At 37.0% G+C, this 20,997-nt stretch overlaps 1 protein-coding gene and 1 long non-coding RNA gene across 3 annotated transcripts in view; both read left to right on the top strand.

The window, feature by feature from the left end:
- The window catches only part of LOC130083539 (uncharacterized), a 104,197-nt gene that overhangs the window by 53,328 nt on the left and 29,872 nt on the right, over window positions 1–20,997 (top strand). The window lies entirely within an intron of this gene.
- On the top strand, window positions 139–6,045 carry traip (TRAF-interacting protein). Its single transcript, XM_056248613.1, has 16 exons — window positions 139–300; window positions 433–537; window positions 982–1,039; window positions 1,131–1,217; window positions 1,312–1,351; window positions 1,445–1,572; window positions 1,670–1,764; window positions 3,140–3,253; window positions 3,435–3,522; window positions 3,669–3,758; window positions 4,057–4,145; window positions 4,258–4,413; window positions 4,492–4,531; window positions 4,626–4,733; window positions 5,162–5,212; window positions 5,325–6,045. The coding sequence occupies exons 2-16, from the start codon at window positions 440–442 to the stop codon at window positions 5,439–5,441; spliced, it is 1,359 nt and encodes a 452-aa protein (XP_056104588.1). The 5' UTR covers window positions 139–300; window positions 433–439; the 3' UTR covers window positions 5,442–6,045.

The following is a 20,997-nucleotide window of genomic DNA, read 5'->3' on the forward strand; positions in this document are numbered from 1 at the left end:
ACAGTGTACACGATTTTTATGTCAAATTTAATTTTACACGCAAACCATATAAATCTCGCTTGGCTTTTTCTATAACGGTTTGATATTAACGATTTGCTGTCAATTTCTCAGGCAGTTCGGAGTCGTATGTTGATGACGTGATCAAAGAGGAGGAGACATTACGTTTGAACTAAGCGCGCTGCTTCGCTGTTATCGGGAGCTCAAAACTAAACCAAAAACAAACCATTTAATCATGGTTATGGCGTTTAATTGAACAAATTCGTGTGAATAAGGACCTTCAACCGTCTCAGCGTCATCTGGGTGAGTAAATACAGCACATGAAGTAATAAACCAGTAGCACAAGGTATTAGACAACACATCAGTAAAGAACAAAACACAAAACGTTCCATCAACATGGAGTTTTTTTTTAGCTTTTTGTGTCTAATATTTTAGATCAACAATGCCCATTCGCGCATACTGCACCATCTGCTCGGATTTTTTTGATAATTCCAAAGATGTGGCTGCAATTCACTGTGGTCACACTTTTCATTATGTCTGGTAAGTGTCTCCTTTTTCATTCTACTGCATGTTTGTTTTTATTGGTGAGACTTGTATATATATTTTTTTTCATAATATCAACAATTATTATAACATTACGTATTGCTTAAGACAAGATACTCATTGACACAAGTCATGTAAATTTCTATAGTGAATTTAAATGATTTTGTCCTAGTTATTCTGAACAATATTTAATTGGCTGAAATTGCTCTTTATGCAGTCTATATAAAATTATATATATATATAAAAAAAGCTGATAAAGTTATGAAAATTCATCAGTCAAAAGGTGTGGGAAAATTTAAACACAGTATTAATGCATGTACATTCAAATAGTTAGAAATGTCAATGTTTGAATAATTAAAAAGTGAATAATGTTTCTTAATGACATTAAAAGACTTTTATGTTTATGTTTATAAAAGCCCATGTTTATTTTCCTTTCAACAGTCTTCTCCAGTGGTTTCAGTCGGCCCCAAGCAAAACCTGTCCACAATGCAGGAAACAGGTAAACCTTTGGCTTGATCTGCAAACTAATTCTTCTGTACATTTAAATAAATTTCTGGACTGAAATGAAACCCTCACTCTTATTGTTTAAGGTCAGCACGCGACACATTATCAACAAGCTGTTCTTTGACATAGCCCCAGAGGATGATGGGACGCCAGTGGACCCCGAAAGTTTACAGGTGATAAAGCATGCTGTTGAATTTATTCAGTGCTCCGAGTTTAATTAACAACGTATATTGACAAAATTGTCTTGTTTTCTTGTTCCGATTTCAGAATGAGCTTGATCGCATGAAAGCAGTATTGTCTGTAAAAGGTAAGATGGATATAATTTCCTCAAGTTATTGATTGGTACATCCATCCATCCATCCATTCATATTTTTATGTTTGCATATGTTGTACATTCTAGAGAAAGAATGGAGGGACAAGCAGAAGTCAGTGGACACTCTAAAAGACACAATAGAGAGGCAGAAGAAGGACCTGGATAGAGTCCGGAAGGAAATCGGAGACAAAGAGATGTTGTGTTCTGTCCTCCGGGTTTGTTTGTTTCAGTGGAAAACGTGTCTATTAGTCTGGCATGCTTTCTGAACTAATTTAATGCTAGTCTTCTTTTTGTTGTGTATGAAATTCTCAGAAACAGATGAATTTCTTGGAGAGTCAGAAAAATGATGGACAGGCAGCCAAGGAGGAAGCCAAGCGACTCAGAGTCAAAATGAAAACCTATGAGAGGTACAAGTCATGTGTCTAAGACAGAACATTTAGTTTTTTAATCCCGGGGTCTGTGAAAAAGTCTAGAGAAAAACTGTAAAAGAAAAAGTAAATGAATAAATTAGATTAAAATAAATGAATAAAAATGTGATTAAAATAAAAAAATAGGTAGTTGTTATTCTAATAAATAGATTAAATTAGATTAAAATTAATAAACAACGATTGATTAATATAAATGCATTAAATTTTTTTAAGTTAAATAAATAATACATTTAACATTACTATAGTGGGAAGTAAATGTATATAATAATGTATCTTAATGGAAATGTATTTTATATTTATAATTTATTATATTTTTCAGTTTATAAATTGGGTATTTATTAAAGATAGATGCCTTTTAAATTTTAGCATTGGGTCTGTGGCATCTAAAAGTTTAAAAACCTTTTTTAACCTAGTTTAACGTGTGTGAGAGAGTTATAGAGAAATAGACAACGAGTGAATGATTGGGTTTTTTCCAACATCAATAATTCAGTGTATTTTTATGAGTGATTTGCACTCAAAAATCAAAGTAATTTTGTTTTGGAGAGATAGACACAAACCTTTCCATTGTGACAAACTAAAGAAGGATTTGTGTCCATCTGCCCATATAATCAATAAATATATTAACCTTTTGATTTTTGAGTGTGAATCACTTGACCATTATGGTAATTGTAAATGTCACAGTTGCGTACACATTGTGGTGAAGAAAAATGGACGAGATCCACTGAATAAGGTCAAAAATGTCTCGTTTTGCCTTTGGATGTCAGAATCAGAATGCAAAAATAGATGTTCTTCATTTTTATAGAATCCCCTCGTCGACGACGCACTTTGAAGCAAAATGATGACGTTTATGATTGCAAGTCATTATATGGACAGACAGGACTGATGATTAGTAGATTATTAGTCTACTATTAAAGCATGAATGTGATGTAAACAATAGATCTATAATATTTACATGTGCAGTTCATAGGGGGCATAATGTATAAGCATGAACATTTTACATAGATAACATTTAAGCCTATAACATTTTTATCTCACAATTCTGACTTTTTCTAGCAATTGCGAGTTTATATCACCTAATTTGGAGTTTATATCAAAATTTTAAGAAAAAAAAGCCCAATTTGCGGGATATAAACTCACAATTCTGAGGGGGGAATCTGAATATTGAGTTTAAAAATCTCACAAATATGATTTTTCTTCTCAGAATTGTGAGATATAAACTCAAAACACATCATCACTGTTTGCAAACTCCCCAAATGGTCTATTGAGGTTTTGATGCAAGTTATATGGATAATAAATATTTACTGAGCTTTATTCTTATTTTATGTGCTCTCTTGCATATGTTTCTGTCCTTTAGTTTAGATGTGGTCCTACAGGGTCAAAGGTCAGAGGTGGAGGCTATGATCACTGATATGGGTGTTGGTCAGTCTGCAGTTGAACAGCTCTCCATATACTGCATCTCACTTAAAAAGTAAGTTTTACTTCCAGCAAATCCACACATTCTCAGTGCTGTATATTTAGTGCAGTTGTGTAGTTTTAAACCTAGAACTTCAGTAGTTTTACTTCCCAAACCATCAATACTTCCTCAAAACACCAGTTGTGCTTCTTCATATATACTAGGACTTGCTCAGACTTATTTTATCTGTCCTTAGGGAGTACGAAAACCTGAAAGAAAGCAAGAAATCAACAAATGAAATGTGTGAGAAGCTAAAAAGGGAACTGCTCTCTTCTAACAGCAAGGTTACTTTCTTTCTTTTCTGTGAAACTATACATTAAAAATATGATTTTAAAATGTATAATTGCTTATTGATTGTTTTATAGTTTTCTTTAGAATCTATTTATTTATATGATCACTTTCTTATTTATATATATATTTTTTACTGCAGTTGCAGAAAGCCACTAAAGAGACAAACAGGATAAAGGAGGACATGAAGGCACTTCAGAATGACCTGTCCAACGCAGACAAAGAGATCACTGTTAGAAAGTCACACTTTTGTTATATAAAATATGTACAAACACCCTTATAGCTTATATTGATTGTTTTTCCAGTTTGGAGTGTTTTAAGGTTAAAAGTTACATAATTTGTATGCAAATGAAATTCAAGGGAAAGATGAACTGAGAAATCTTACTGTTCTGGAACAATGCATTTATAATGAGTATCAAAATACTTTGACAAGATGCACACTCTTGTGTCTGAATTGAATGGCAGTTATTCCTAACTGACCCTTACAGCTGTGTTTCTAAACTCCTGGTTTGATATCTGATGTTTTGCAGAGCCTGAAGAAGAAAGTGGAAATTCTTCAGCGGACGTTAAGCACTCCAACTCGCACTAATGAGGCCATCAGCAGACTGGTGTTTGAAAGGTCAGAAATGACTTTTATTTGAACTAAATCCTCCCTTTGGTAGGTCATATACTTTTAAATTGATTTGATAGATCCTCTGTTCTGAAAGAGATGTTTATTCCTGCATTTCTAGCCCTGCTCCTCTGGAGCTGAAGCCTCCTGGTCATGGTCCGATGACAGACTCTCAGGAAATTGACCTGAATTTGACCTTTGACATCAACACACCTAAACAGGTGGAGAAGAAACCCGTTCAGGCCCTGTCTAAGAAGATTCGTCTGGACCCTTCGGCGTGAGTTTCTGCGCTGTACTGATTAGTTACTGTTCATCTGAATTTTAGTGATATCCTTTTGTTTTCATTTTTCCACAGACCCTTATCCGACAACATGGAAAATGCACACGGACGTAGTGTATGTGTTCAAGTGGGCTGTCTTGGTGTTGAAGAATATGACATTGGATTAGATGGAGGGTGTAATATTTGCATGTCTGTGTTTTTGCTCCTAGAATGGTCGTGTTAAAGAAGATGATGTCATGGGGCCCATGTTAAGGAACTCGCTGCTCTTCAGAAAGAACGCCTTTGGGAGCATGCTGGACCCATGCAAATTTGGCACTGTGAGAGACATATATGTTTTTGTAACTTATTCTCCAAAACCATTCATGTAGTTTTTATGCTCACCATGAATACATCTATTTCATACAGTAAGAACAGTAATATTGTGAAATATTATATATATATTTTTTTGAATATCTAAAAAATGTATTCCTGTGATGCAAAGCTGAATTTTCAACATCATTACTCCAGTCTTCAGTGTCACATGATCCTTCAGAAATCATTATAATATGATGATTTGCTGCTCAAGTAACATTTCTTATTATTATCAATATTGAAATCAGTTATGCTGCTTAATATTTGGTTGGAAACCATTTTTTTTTTCTTTAATAAATCTGACTGACTCCAACCTTTACATGTTAATGTATATTTGGGTCTGTTTTGTTGTTTTTGTGCAGTTTGCCTTCATGTATCTTGCTTTTTATTCCAGGTAAGATCCGGCTATGATGGACTTGGAGGAAGAGCGAAATTTATCCAACCTGTATCCTTATCCCATGAAAATAGTTATATTGCTACTATTATGCATGGAAATAATTTGATTTGAGTTATTGCTTTTTTTCATAAGATTTCCTTAATTATAGTATGTGCACCAGTCTCCTCTATCTGAGATTCGACCCCTCGCCATGAAGTCCAAGAGGAAGAAGGTTTCCAGGCCCGTTACAAGCAAGCCCACCTCCAGCCTGACCACTCTGGATGGTTTCTTGGAATAAAACATCTAACATTTGATGCCTGCCAAAAAAATGCAATATGGGAAGCAACTATTTACAGCAAATTCAATAAGAGAAGTGGTTCTATTTGGCCATCGCTGAGACCGGTTTTACTGTGCATCTGACCAGTTTCAGGGGGATTTTCATCTGCAGTGACCTGGTGATAAACAGAGAACACTTGATGCCACTTGCTTTCGGAAATTTTTAGTAGAGACTGAAAATGAAGAAGTCCAGTGCTAAACTGTGTTTGTGGAAACCTCAGTGGCCACTCTGAGGTCATATGTATGTTTATCTGTGTTTGTTTTTAATCTCTTCCTTGTACAGATTGAATCGTCCTACTGGGTAGTGGGAACCTCATATTACGCTGGAATGAACTTGTCATGAGATAGAAAAGTTTTATTTATTACTTTGACCACTATCAAAATTTAACAGGGCTGCATTTCTGTCGTTCAGTGTCTTTAGATCATAATTTGTGTCCATTTCCTCTATTTGTTTTTTTCCCTTTGATCTATAGAAATTTCTGTCTTTATGTTCTTTGAGATTTTCCTCTTGTCTCTGTATAGATGAGTATAATTTGAAACAATAAACTATAGTTTTTTAAATAATATTTACATCTCCATTGTAATCCCTATCAGGATTCTTGAAATTCTTAAAAGGTGCCTTGTAATATATCCAAACACCAAAATATTGTTTAAGCCAGACAAAAACCTGCTGAAAATGTAACAATGCCCTAGTAGAGTGTAAGTACTCTTATGTGCAGCAGGGGGCGCTAAAGGGCTGTGTATTTGATGGCTTTTTCTTTTTCAATAATCAAGCAATTGAAAAACACTGGACCTGGGACGAGCATATCATGATTTCCACTGTTTTCAACATGAATAAGAACTGTTTCTTAAACACAAAATCAGCACATTAGAAAGCTGAAAATGTAGCTTAGGATAAATTATATTTTAAAATAGATATTAAAATAGAAAACACTTGTGAGATATAACCTCGAAATTGCAAGAATAAAGTCAGAATTGGGAGATATAATCTCAAAATGACCTTGTTTACAATTTTGTTCAGTAGCTTCCATAGACTTCTGCAGTAGAACTGTCATTTTCTGCCACCAGGTAGGCTCGGTCCACAAAATACGTCATGCAAATATATCCAAATGATCTATTGATGAGAAGAAGAAAAAAACATTGCATATTTGAAATGATTTTTAGCTGTTGTCAATACTACAAACAACTATATCCAATGTGTCTACTTCCAGTTGGCACATCTTTCCATGAAAGAACTATATCATTTCAATCCATTTTCAAAAAGACTTGAATTCCTTAAGCAGCTTAACACTGAAGTGCAGACACCACAAAACCCATCTCAGACAGCCAATATAAAGCCAGAACTTATAGATCACCGTAAAGGTCTTGTGACGTCCTGTGGAGAATCATTTTGATCTTATCACCAGTTCAGGCACTTTAACATCATTACACGCCTATCCCTCTTGTGCATCAGGTCCTCTCAGTTCCAATTTTGTCCCATATTTTTCCTTTATGAGGTGTGTGGACGACCTACTGAATGCGGTTCATACTCTGGAAGGCTTCCATCAGGCTGAGGAGCCAGGGATTTATTCAGCGAACACAAAGGGAATCTGTTTTTGATGGGATGATTACTGATCTTGAAAGCCTGGAGCAGGTAATTGTGTCGTAGAGGTTATTATCTCTCCACAGCCTCCCGGTGCTTCCCGACTACCTATAATTCTCTCTGAGGTACTCTCTGGAGCACTGAGTGATGTTTTCATGCAATTTTCACCTATGTCTTAGTGTCTATGTCTTTGTTCTTATTGGGAAGATTGTTTTTCCTATTGAAAGGTATGAGCAATCATATACTTCTCCCGCTCAAATAGCCGTGCGGTCTGGTCTACTAATGGGCTTTTGGAATGACATGGCCTGGGTCGTTTCTAGGCACAGGCCACCTGAAGAGCCCCAACGCCACAGTTAGCCTGTTAACATATTGACACAGCATTTTGTTAATTCCATTTAAGTGGCTGAATATGAGCTTAAGAAAGATGGAATTTTTCAAATGTTTTCAGAAAGACGCGGTGATCAGAAATACAAATATTGAGTGTATACTGAAATTAAATCGTTTTTAAATGAATAGTGGCATCAGTGAAATTACCGAGTTATGATTTACAACTAAAGCTTCAATTTCGTATTGGAGAAGAAGAAAAACACATTCCAGAAAACATGAAAAAGCATTCTGTTCCTATCTGGAAATCTAAAGGTCAATATAATAGATCTCGGTAGGAAATATCTTAGGCACCAAAATACTTCTGGACACGGTTTTGGACTTGATAGGTTATACGTTGTAGACGTGAAAGGTTTTGTCTCCCTCCAAAACTTCCCTTCTCAGATTTCTCCGACTGTTTCTCAGAAGGTGTTCCCGTCAGATCAGTGCACTCGCTTTATAAGAACCATCTGTGCCGACTCGTGGTCCGTAATTGTTTTCGTTAGGTTAATGAAGCTATGGAAGATAAGATACGAGGTCTTTTTATGGACCATGAGGCTCATGGGAAAGCAGAACTGACAGGAAGCTGCGCATGGAAGTCCCACAGAACATGCTAAGCCGAACTGACCTCTCGCTCTCCTCCTAGTGCCTTGAACTTCCTACAAGACTTGGAAAAAGGATTGAGAAGAAATTAGTGTGGCTTTTCTCATGTTCCCCCAAACAGAAAATATTTACAGCCACATTTAGCGATGAGTTAAGTTGCTCTGGCCATGGCCACTTCCTGTTCAGGGCAGCAGCTGGGCGGCAGTATAAACATCTGTGGCTGATTTGGTCGTTCTGCTCCTCTGGGCTGTTTTAAAGCAGATCCTGGAGTGTTTACACAGAGCCTGTGGGGGAACGGCATGTGAACTAAAGCGAGTGGGCAGAGCTAAAGCAGGAGACGGGCTCCGCTGGGCCTCCATTTCCTCTATTTTATGTCTATACAGATCTGGAAACTAATCATAGATCATGTAGGTTTGTGTTGAGATCTTGGCACAAATTCTTTATCACCCCAAACTCCAGCGGGGGGACGCTTGACAAGCGGTATAAGCAAGTGAGAAATGCTCATAATTTCCCATCTTAAATAACAGGTTTCAATTTTTGCTGCTCCAATCATATTCAAGTATACATGTGTGGGTATGCATGTGCACTTTTACTTTAATCTGTCCTGGGGCCGGATTTACGAAAATCTTCTTAAAGTCACCATGAAATCAAAATATTGCAGTATTTATTCTAAATGATTTATCCATGCACGTCATTATTTTTATTTTTTAAATTCATTGTGCTCTCGTAATCTTTAATCAAAATAGCTTCCCCCTCCCTCTTGTAGCGTCATCTCGAATTCTCTTCTCTGATCGGAAAGAAAAGACTTTCGCAACCTCCGTTTCATGACGACCTTAAGAAGGAAGTACAGAAATTCGTAAGAATTTCTCAAATATTGCCTTAAGAACATTTGATTTTTCTTAAGAAGAAAATGATATTTGATATTATCTGATTGTAAGGCGGTTCTTGCCAAAGACTCGCTGATCAACTCAATGGAAAACACCTAACAGCCAACTTTTTGAGCTGCATGCCTGCAGATTACGTAATAATTATAATAAGCATGCACACTATTTACTACTTTCGGTTGCAATTGACTTGGTGTGAGTTTAGCTCTTGGCATCACATTTAATGCGTTGTGTTATTTTGTGCTGAATACTAAAATTGTTGTATTTATAGAAACAAGGTCCCTATGAGTCGTTTTTGAATTTGAGTCGAGTACTGAATTTTGAATTCAGCAAAGTCACCACCAAATCATAACCACAGTTTATCTGGGATATTAAACGTCATCACGGCGAGCAGGGAAACTTGTCGTGCTTTTGCAAACTATTCTAATTCAAACTTTCCAACTTGCAGATTTTAAATAAAGATGGAAAGAGTCTCGGAAGCTTAATAATGGCGACACTGAAGTCGGACAAACATTGTATAGTTAATTTATAGCCTAAATTTAGCTTACTTCTGGGTTTGTATTTAGGCCTCAACATTCATTAACGTTGTGTTAATTTGTGAAGATTATCATGATCATGAAACTTTTGTTTGTCACAGATCATATTTTCTGCAATAATCCAAAAGCCAGTTGAAAAAAAAACCCTGAATGTCTTTTTGTCGATGGAATCAGGGTGATGCTAACTTCCATGTTGGCCTACAATAATAGGCTGCGACGTCATCACTGCAGAACTCTATATCTGCTATATTTTTATATGGCAGAAATAGTAAGCTAATATGCTATTCTGAGTTCAGCCATATGTTTGACTGACGAAACAGTCAAAGGAATGCGATCTGTAGGCCTACATTTTCTGGAGAATATTGTGCAAATGTCACCATGATCATGGTCACAGGGAGGACGTCTGGGTACGGGAGACGGGTCAATAATAAATAAGCAGATCATTACTTCTGCTTCAAATATCTTTTTACGTATGTTATGTTTGGGCACATTTTCACGGAAGCCCCACACACCTACAGACCTTGGCTTAAACTGATTTTCAAGGAAAACTGAATAATAAAGGCTGTCAGTGCCCTTTAGGGGGCAGTATATGATGATTATGACGGCATCTTAAAACAAACTGCTTCATTATGAAAAGTAAAAGCAGATTGATGTAAATGCACTACATATCTGAAACATAACACTATCCTCTAGGATGAATTATATAATTATTAAACTATATCAAGAGTGTTTTTCTGTGTTCAGAAAGTCTCTACATCAATATTCCAGTGCGTCTGTTTAAAAAAAATAAACTGGACTTTCTCGTGAGATAAAACCTCTGGGGGTGACGGAAGAAAGGAACAAAACAGAAAAAAAGACTGTGAAAATCTGACTGCTGCTATTCATGGATGGTTCAGACATCATTCAGAAACTCACATCCTGTGTCAAAGTTGAATTTTAGCATGGGAAGAAAGAATCAACTCTATTAAAAAGGACGAGCCATAAACAGGAAAGACTCCCATTGAGCCACTGTGTTTTCTCAAATGAAGAGACCCTCTCTGACATCAACATCACACTCATGCACAGAGCTGGACACATTCATAGACAAGCGTTGGGTTTGGTGTGGACACAGAGGGAAGATCTACCCTTCTTGTCTTTCTTATATTTTCTGTATTTATACTTTATTTTCATTACTGATAATTAGGAGGGATCCAAAACGATACAACTTTATTAATCCCAGACGGACAATTTAGTTTTGAGGCTGCAGAATAAATCATAATGACACAAAAATAAGATTAGAGAAAAACATATCCTTAGAAATATGTCATGTTATGTGACAATAAATACAATATAACTAAATAAATCTTATGTACAATAATGAAGCTGAATGAAATATATTGCATCGTGACTAAGATTGCAATATCTCACAATAATAATATATGCAAATCTGAAGTTATGGTAAAATAAAAGATTAGAAAGTTGAGAGCTTTCTAAGTGTCATAGAGACCTGAAGCCATGAATGCTTGTATTTTCACATAAAGTATGTACCATCTTTATTCTGTTGTTGTGTTTGGATGGCTCTACTGTAAATGTCACACTCAGAGAGTTGTCTTACGCTCTGATCCAGGAACAGCCTGTGTGATTCCAGAGGATCAGCTAAGCTGGTTTCAGATCAGTGTATTGACTATTAAATGTCAGAGGTAATGGGCGGACCGTGACTCATCCACTGCTGAGGACACCGTTTGGTCTGGAGAATGGATGACAGTTTCTTTAATTCTTTGACCTTTACCCGAGACAGTTCTGTGTTTATTTAACTGATCTCTAACTGATCTGTGAAAAGGTCAAAACAAAGAATACAATAAAAAGTCCATAAAATAACTAGATCCCAATGTGAATATTTCACCACAAAGGACTCATTAATGATCAGATTATAATTTTATTAAGCTTTATAAAGGCCTGATGTGATTTTCAAAAGCTGTTTTGATGCTTAAAATTTCATTTTAGTAATCATAGTAGTGTTCAGAAGTTAGAATTCATTACATTTCTTTGATGAAATTGCGAGCCGATACACACTGAATTAAGCTAAATAAATCTAAACAGGTTAATAATATATCAGAGAAGCGGTTTATGATAAAACAGGTTGACCCTCCCTACCAACACAACGCAACACGCCGGCGGTTACTGGTCTCCAGCTGATCAAACTGGCCTTTTGGGTTGTTGTGCCACTCCACCTCTCACCTGACCGGCTGATCCATGTCTGAGCCTGTCCGCTCGGTGACATAACAGACACTTTCTGTAAAGTAAAACACAAAGGCAAAGGTTTGCAGGAAATCATGTGACTCATACCTGTACACATACAAAATATGATTAAAACCAGTCTGGCTATCCATGTTTGTGTCATTATGTGGAGCGTCACTCCTCTGAGTCTGGCTATGTGGAGGTGTTGGGCTATTAGACAGGAAATGAGGTAATGAGGTTCCTCAGATATTGACAAAGGGTATGTTCGGAATTGCATACAACCATGTAGCTCTTACATATTTCTGCAGTAGCTATGAATTATGTACACCATTAAAAGATTTGGGGTTGGTAAGATTTTTTTAAATGTTTTTTTTGTTATTATTTTCTATGTAAAGTATCTTATGTTTAAAAAGGCTCAATTTATTTGATATAAAAACAGTAATACTGTGACATATGAACTGTTTTCTATTTTAATTTATTTCTATGTTTAGTAATGTATTCATGTGATCAAAGCTAAATTATCAGCATCATACAGTCTTCAGTGTCACATGATCCTTCAGAAATCATTCTAATATGCTGATTTGCTGCTCAAGAAACATGTATTATTTTTATCAATGTGGAAAACAGTTGTGCTGCTTAATTCTTTTGTAAAAAACATGATACATTATTTTAAGTCTTCACTGTCACTTCTGCTCAATTTATTGCATCCTTGCTGAATAAAAGTATTCATTCCTCCGCTGTAAAATATATATATATATATATATATATTGTTATCTGGGCCACATTACTTATCTAAGTTGATTTGACAGTTGTGATAACAAATCATGAAAATAATTTTTACAGTGTTTCAAAAATAATATTCTGCGTCACAAACTTTTGAATGTTAGTGTATATTTTTGCCATTGTATAACGTGTACTGTTTCACATGCTTACATAAGATTTATTTTTATATATAAATATAGTTAAATCCATATTCAGTGTATTATGTGCAGTATTGAGTATGCATTATCACAAAAAGCCAAAGATTCACCTGACAAAGGTTAATGACCCTCAAATTCTCTTTCTTTTCCAATCACTCAATTTTGCCTTCTCTTTAAAAAAAAAGAAGAAGAAAATATTTATTTCTCTTTCTCTCTTGAAATCCATTACTGTGCACAACTGTTGGAGCTGTCAAAGATGTGTTTTTTTATCTCATTAAGTACTTGGAAAATGAATATAGCATACGAGGTGAGAGGAGGGGGCGTCCAGTAAAATATCACACACACATTTCTGAAGAACCCCTTGAATACGGTCTTCACCCTGCGGTTAGATGACACCACAGCCTCTCCATTCCGAGAAGCATCACACACACACACACACACACACACACACACTCCCTCCAGCAGGAGATTGGTTTGAGTGGCGGTCCTATTGTTTTTCCCCACACTGAAGCTGAGACGCAGACCTGGGGATGAGCAGCCGGAGCGAGAGATGACGGAGTGCATGATTTCAGAGCGGAGGTGTTGGTTTGGATCACGCATCACTGACCTCAGTACCTGTGCAAGTAGCCAGCCAATGAACAGATTCCAGAGGTGTTGGGTTTCCCAAAACAAACGACGAAAGCCTGCAAATATCCCTCTGGCTCTAGAAGTCACTTCACCAAATCCTTTATACATACTCAAACACACATGCAAAGAGAGTGACCTCATGTCGAGAATATTTCAGTCACGATTAAATCAGTCTGTAGCTACTAGCTGCTCTATGAAAATGATACAGCTCTCGTTTGCTTACAGGTTGCTTTCAGCAAGATATTTCAAGTGACATCATAAGTCTAGTTGAAGGCTTTCAATGCAGAAAAAAAATGATATGGAAGAAGAACTGAAATTTGTGTTTTGTTTAGTCACTTATGAGGGCTACGCTCACACTGAAATGAAAATGTAATCATTATTTACTCTCATGTCATTTCAAATTAGCATGACTTTTATATTTCTAATTTAGCTAATTCTAGGTTTTTTTTTAAAAATGCAAGAGAAAAATAAGTTATTTTAGTATTATTTATATACTATTTTTTTTGTATTTTCACTTTTTATTTTAGTTTAAGTTTGCTATGTACTTTTTTTTAAGGTTTTTCTAAATATTTATATTTCGCATTATTGTTTTCCCATTTTAGTCATTTTAATACTCAAACAAAAAAAGTGTTTGGTTCACGGAAGAAAGAAAAAGCAACAGGCTAATTTCTTTTAATGCACTATTCCTTTAAATTACTGGTGAAATCTGTTTGTGTTGCTAGTTTTATGTCTGCGTGTGCCCCTGTAATAGCAACATCTGTAGCCAATTCAACTAATAAAGGTAAAAACTTGTGTGAGCAGCCATCCACAGTCCACACACACACACACACACACACACACACACACACACACACACACACACACACACACACACACACACACACACACACACACACACACACACACACACACACACACACACACACACACACACACACACACACACACACACACACACACACACACACACACACACAAACACAAACACCTTCTGCCCACTCAGGCCAGAAAAGACATGCAGGTGAGGAAAGAAAATGTGGGTATCAGTGTGTGTGTTGTTGTGCACACCTGCCTTGCAGCCATAAATTGTCTTCAATGAGTTTTGGCACTGCACTCATATTTTCATCCAGCATGAATCAGAATGTGTTTGTGTGTGTGTGTGTGTCACAGGTAGCAGAAGAGCTGACTGAACTCGCTGTGGTGATTCAGTTTCAGTGGAACTGTCTGAACATGTTGAAGAGAAACCACCCACCCATGTCTTCCTCCTTTCTATCTGCAGTACGCGAGCCACATGCTTTAATTCTGTCACAGGCTTCATCCTAAGCGGGCAGGGGTGATCTGTGAACTTGAGAGTTGTCGAGAGAACCCTTTCACCACTTTGCCCCTTTTAGCTGGGCATGTAACCTCAAAACGACCCAGGGAAATTGCCCATATAATTATGCAGTTTGAATCAATCATATAATGTCCATATTAACTAAATTCTTACATTTTCAAAAGAAAATTAATGGAGCTGTGCAACACTCCCTGCCACAGTGGAAAAAAATTACACAAAGAACACAAAAGAAAGAAAGAGAAGAAAAAAAGACACAAAGAATTTAATAATTCAGGTTCAGATTCTTATTAATGATTCCAGTTCATTAAAGGTTACTTTAAATGCTACTTTTAAGGATAAATATTTTGGGGGGAAAAGACATGCAAGATGTGTTTACACAGACTTTTAATGATTTTTTTCGTCTTTTTGGAGCATATATAATTGAATTCCAATAACTCATAAGAGTCATTCATTCAGGAATCGAACTATACACTGCATCTGAAATCGCATTTAGGCACTTTTTTTTAATAATCTTCACAGCTGCTAAAAAAAAGTATGTTCTATATATGAGTGTGTGTAGTGTGAATGTAATCTGGATGTACTACATTCGCCATGTTGTCACTGTCACGTGACCTATTAGCGTCAGTTACGTCGCTTCACTGCCATTCATAAATCCTCTCCCGTGGCCTCATGGGATAGTAAAGTGTCCATTATATGCACACTTCAGAATCTCGCCAGAAGAAGTAGGTCATCCGGGTACATTTGCCTACTCTGAGTACTGTGAATTCGGACATACTTCTTTTGTCACATACTGTTTTTCGCCTACTATATTGTATATGCAATTTCGGATGCAGCCTGGGTGAAATGTATGATTCTGATTTACTGAAACAAACTGGCTCATAAGAGTCATTCATTTAAGAATCAGATTGCACTGGGTACACAACACTGTATGGTTTTTATTCACTAAAACAAACCGACTCACAAGAGTCATTTGTTCAGGAATCGGACTACAGTAGGTGTTATGCAAGCATTAAATCATTAAAAGAACTGGTTCAAAAGGCTCATTTGTTTTAGAATCATATACACTTAGTAATATCAGAAGACCTCAAAAATCTCTCAAACTGCGCTCCGACTTCAATCAAAGATTGATTCCAATTCAGAATCAATTCAGATTCCAAAGTCTGCCATCAAAAGTCAGAAATTTCAATATGAGCTCAAACATTTCTCCTTAAAATTCTCCTAAAATCAAATAATTCTATATTATACACAATCACAGGATGTCAACCATTGTCTCATATCTACAGTATATTTCTATTTCTTCTGTCATTTAAAGAGAAACATCTGATTCAATATTTAGATGAAACGTCTTGTGCTGTGAATGAGCAAAATTTGAGCAACAGCATTTCCCTCTGCGCTCCCTTCTTCTCAGTGTAACTAACACCTTCATAACAAACATAAATCCAAGTTCAACTCCCTGCTGCCGCCACACTAAACACTCGCTGTTTTCTCTTCCACATAGAGGTGAAAAACGAGTTTGAGGAATCAACAGATATTCTGGCACGCTCAAAAAGGCCCCGTTAAAATAATTAGTGTGATTAATCAGAGAGTAAACACACGCAGGCGGCTCATTATCTCTCTCCGAGAGGGATTGTGACGACATCCGCAGAGCTCAGCTGGAAGGGGAATGAATTAAGCGGCTTCCTCGGCCTTGCAGAGATGAATGGATGCTCATTTGTATTTGGTCATTATCTACATGTCCGAGCGAGAGAAAGCAAAGAAAGACAGAGGATCTTGGGTAGACTTCAGTCCCTGGGTTACAGACGGATTGTGCTCTGCTCAGATAAATCTTCAAGCCCTTAATGAAGAGTGATTTTAGTTGGAAAGAGATTATAGTCAGGAGAACAAGCCGAGCGAATGTATGGCGAAGTGTGTGAGCGTAGCCTTAGAGAGATGTGAGACAGTCTGTCAGCTCTGTCGGCTGGGGTCTTGGCTAGTGGTCCTCATGGGGAGGGAGCTACGAGTGTGAGTTTGAGTGTTTAAGGTCCAGACCTTGTTTCCTGCATGTTTTAAAGTGGCTCTCTGTTTCCGGCGTCTGATGGGTACCAGACCTCAAGGTCAGACAGTTCTGGAGAAAACCCAGCATTACTATAGTCCAACCTAACATTCATCCAAAGACCAAACCCAACAGTTTACCGCAGTGGATCTTTTCACAAACAGCCAAGCCAGGTGGAGGGAAGTCATAATCTATGTGTGTGTAAGTGTGTGTGAGTGTGTGCTTGACCTAACTCCCTCACACACTCCTCTGGCAGACATGTGAAGGCCGGGCAGTCCTCCAGTAAGAGCGTGCATAAACAGACTCAAGGCGAAGACACACAAAAAAACACACACACACACACACACACACACACACACACACACACACACACACACACACACACACACACACACACACACACACACACACACACACACACACACACACACACACACACACACACACACACACAATATGTTTTTACATTTGTTATACTCATACTTGAAAACCCCTTATGAGAAGTATGCAGTATAAAATGAGAGAATATCACATAGACACAGTGAAGGTTCCACAAAGGCTCTTTTTGCTTGGGCTAGTGCACATCCAACCAGAACCTCTATCTTATAACCTATTAATGGCATAGCAACCACACAAAACACCCTAGTAACCACATAGCAACCCCCCTCCCCCTCCCCCAGAATGCCCTAGCAACTGCTAAACAACATGCTAAAACCACTCTGAAGAACATCATACCAATCAATGACCTAGCAACTCCATAATCATGTATTAGAACCACCCAGAACACCCAATGAACTACATAGCACTATCAGCACCCAAAAAACTGTAGCAACCATCCCTAGCAACCACATAGCAACACCCTGGTGACCACACAGAATGCCCTAGCAATGTACCAGAACCATTTAGAACACCTTAAAAGGTTAGTTCACCCAAAAAGGAAAATTATCCCATAATTGACTCACCCTCAAGCCACCATTGCAACACTTTGGTGACAGAATGCCCTAGTAACTTGGAAGCATGTTGTGCACAGCAAACAACACAAGTAACATTTTTTTTTGCAAAAATATATTATTATTAATATTATTATAATATTTAATAATCTAGTTTGATGTTTCTTTCCTATATCAGGACAAACTTTTATGATGATGGTCATGCCGTCATTATTGTCATAAGCAATTTTCTTTTTCATTCTTCTATTTGTTCCTCACTCCTCATCTCATAGTTTCTCTCTCTCTCTCTCTCTCTCTCCACCATCTGGTTTCCACATGTCATTCTGGTCCAAAGCTCATTCATCAGATTGTCCCCAGTCTCACATCTTCATACCAGCCAAACACACTTTACATTCATCATACACACTAGCTTTAACTTCACACACACCCGAGCTGGGGAACTCTCTCCAAAAATGTCTGCAAGCAACCTTTTCAATTTCCATTTGTTTACTGGGGCCTTTCCTCATGCAATTTAATTCTCTTCTCACTTAGTTTAGCATTTATAATTTTTTTTACATGTATTTATTACCATTTTTATTTTGTTTTCATATTTGTATTTATATTATGCACACGACTATTTGTTCTCACCATATTTATGTATGTAATATTTATGTAAACGACACTACCAATCAAAAGTTTAGGCTGTAAGATTTTTTTATATCACCGAAGGAAGTCTTTTATTTAATAAAAAAAAAATCAGTAAAACAGTAATGTGATATAAATGTAATAAATAAATATAATATAATAAAATAAATGTTTTCTATTTTAAAATGTAGTTTATTCCTGTGTGCAAAGCTGAATTCTCAGCATTATTAATCTAGTCTTTAGTTTTGGAGGTCTCCTACAACAGGTTTACATCCATCCAAGGTCACAAAACAATTTTTATAATTTAATAATGTTTTTATTTTCTCATAATATACACATTGCAGCATCACCTCTTTTCTCACAGTGTCTGAAACGGTTCAATAAAGGATTCACTTTCTCTAAACCCCTACTTTCCGGGAGCCTACTCCGCTCTGATTGGTCAGAGGGCCCAGTCTGTTGTGATTGGTCTACCACTTACAACCAAACCTCAAATTACCATATCTGATTTCAGGCTTCCTCAGCACTTGTATACACAACGATACGAACAATAACAATGGCGTCAGATTTACCACATCAATTCACGTCCGAGTCCTCAACCTTTTGAAGTGTGTGCGAAATGGATTTGTTTTTCGTGCACAGAAAACACAGTCTTCTTGACATGTCAACAACATGAACCAAACTCTTCCAGGCCTCAGCTAAAACTACAGTGTTTGAGGCGGGACATTGTTCGTGGACAGCCAATGAATCCAACAAAATTGTTCACATGATCCTTAAAAAAATCATTCTAATATAATGATTTGGTGCTCAAGAAACATTTCTTCTTATTATTAATGTTGAAAACAGTTGTGCTGTTTAATACTGTTATGAAAACCTTGAAACATTTCTTCAGCATCCATTGATTAATAAAGAATACAAAAGAGAACAGAATTGTTTTAACTAGTAATTTTTAGTAACACGATCAATGTCTTTACTGTTACTTTTCATCAATTTAAAGGACCATTATTGCTAAATAAAAGTATTCATTTTATTTAAAATAAAATCCTCAAACTTTTGAACAGTAGTGTACATGTTTCACTTTCTCCCCACCAAGGACACACACACACACATGCACCAACCTAACTAAAGCACTCTCCACACTCGACACATTTAACTACACGTCTCTGTTCACCCTACACTGAATGCAACCACACGCTGACATAATAGATTTTGTCAGAGGAGCGAGTCCAGGCTCAGAGCCATGCTTGAGGGGCATGGGGAGGGGAGAGGGGAGAGTTCCTCCAGAAGTTGTAACTGGGCCTCTCGCGAAAAACAGCCCATTTCCCTTAAATTCCAGAGCTGTTTTGTAAGCTAAAGATCAAAAATCACGGTTCATGGTCTATCGCAAGCGAGTGTGTTTATTATTAAAAATATCATGCTAATGTATATAGATGGATTTGACATGGTTAAAGGAATAGTTCACCCCCCAAAAAATCTAATTCCGTCATCATTTATTATTGCATTTAAGTTTATGACTAAACTTAAATTTCAGTCTTTACTCACACAAAGCTATTGGTATATAGTGCAAAACTTGTATAGTGGGGTTTGGTCACCATTCACCTTCATTTAATGGAAAAGCATAGCATCAACATCTTAAACTCTTAAACATTTAAACTCTTCTTATGTTCAACAGGAGAAAATCATAAAATTTGGAATGACTTGAGAGTGAGTAAATAATGACAGTAGTTAAATGTTCTGATGAACTTTCCCTTTCAGGACTGCATTTTAATTAAACACAGTTCTCTCTCACGGATACTGCAACCAGTTAACGGTGAAAGTGTGGTTGAAGGTTTGATGAGTATCAGGCACAGGCGGTTATCGGTTAAACTCGTCAAACACTCGTCAAAGCTCCTTGGCGAAGTGATCATTGAACGGGGAGTAACTGAAGTGGCCTTGTTTCAGGGCTGCCGTCACCTCTGGCCCCCTCGGGCAATCGTAACCCCTCTCTGTGACCCCTGGTGACCCCTGAACCGGTGGCAGTCGCTTTGACCGACACTCATCTGGGATGAATTACAGCATCTTCAAGCGACACTCTAGACACCAGGCCTGTGATAATGTGAGAAGGAAAGCGGAGTCTAATATCTAAAACAGATTTACAGTGTATGACGGATTTGCATGCGAGTTAGAGCTTGAACTAGTGCTTCAGTTGAGGTGAGAATTATGAATGCAGCTCTTATGAGTGTTCATGATAGAGAGGAGGGGGAGAGATTATGTTAGCTTTCATGTGAAGGTCGTGCTGATAGTGTAATCCTCTCTATTGTGCTCTCATAAAGCAGTCTAGCTTCAGTGAAAACCTGCTTCACACTGATTTTAAAGTACCCCATTCTGCTTTTTTAAATATTTCTATTTTGGTTTTGGATGTCTCCTATAATATTTACATCCATCCAAGGTAAAAAAACACTAGTTTTCTCATAATATACATCGCAGCATTACCTCTTTTCTCATAGTGTCTGAAATGGTTCGATAAAGGATTCAGTCTATAAATCCCTCCTTTCTGAGAGCCTCCTATGCTCTGATTGGTCAGATGGCCCAGTCTGTTGTGATTGGTCTACTGCTTACAGTGCGTGTCAGAAATTAAACGCCACCCTAATTGGTCAATCAAATTAGATGACTAGGTATAACTGATGAATGAATAAATAATTTTTTTTTTTTTTTTATAAAACAGTTTGCCAGTTTTCCTTTACCTGTTGAAAGGACCAGCTTGCTTTTATGATGGTGTATGCCGGTCTGGCTCTAACTAGCTGGATTATTATTTTTAATATTACTGACCCCAAACTTTTGAAATGTGTAAGCCATGTGCTGCTAACTTGC

This window comes from Rhinichthys klamathensis, unplaced genomic scaffold, assembly GCF_029890125.1.
Source record: "Rhinichthys klamathensis goyatoka isolate OS25496 unplaced genomic scaffold, OSU_Roscu_1.1 h1tg000056l_1, whole genome shotgun sequence".
NCBI classification, from domain to species: domain Eukaryota; kingdom Metazoa; phylum Chordata; class Actinopteri; order Cypriniformes; family Leuciscidae; genus Rhinichthys; species Rhinichthys klamathensis.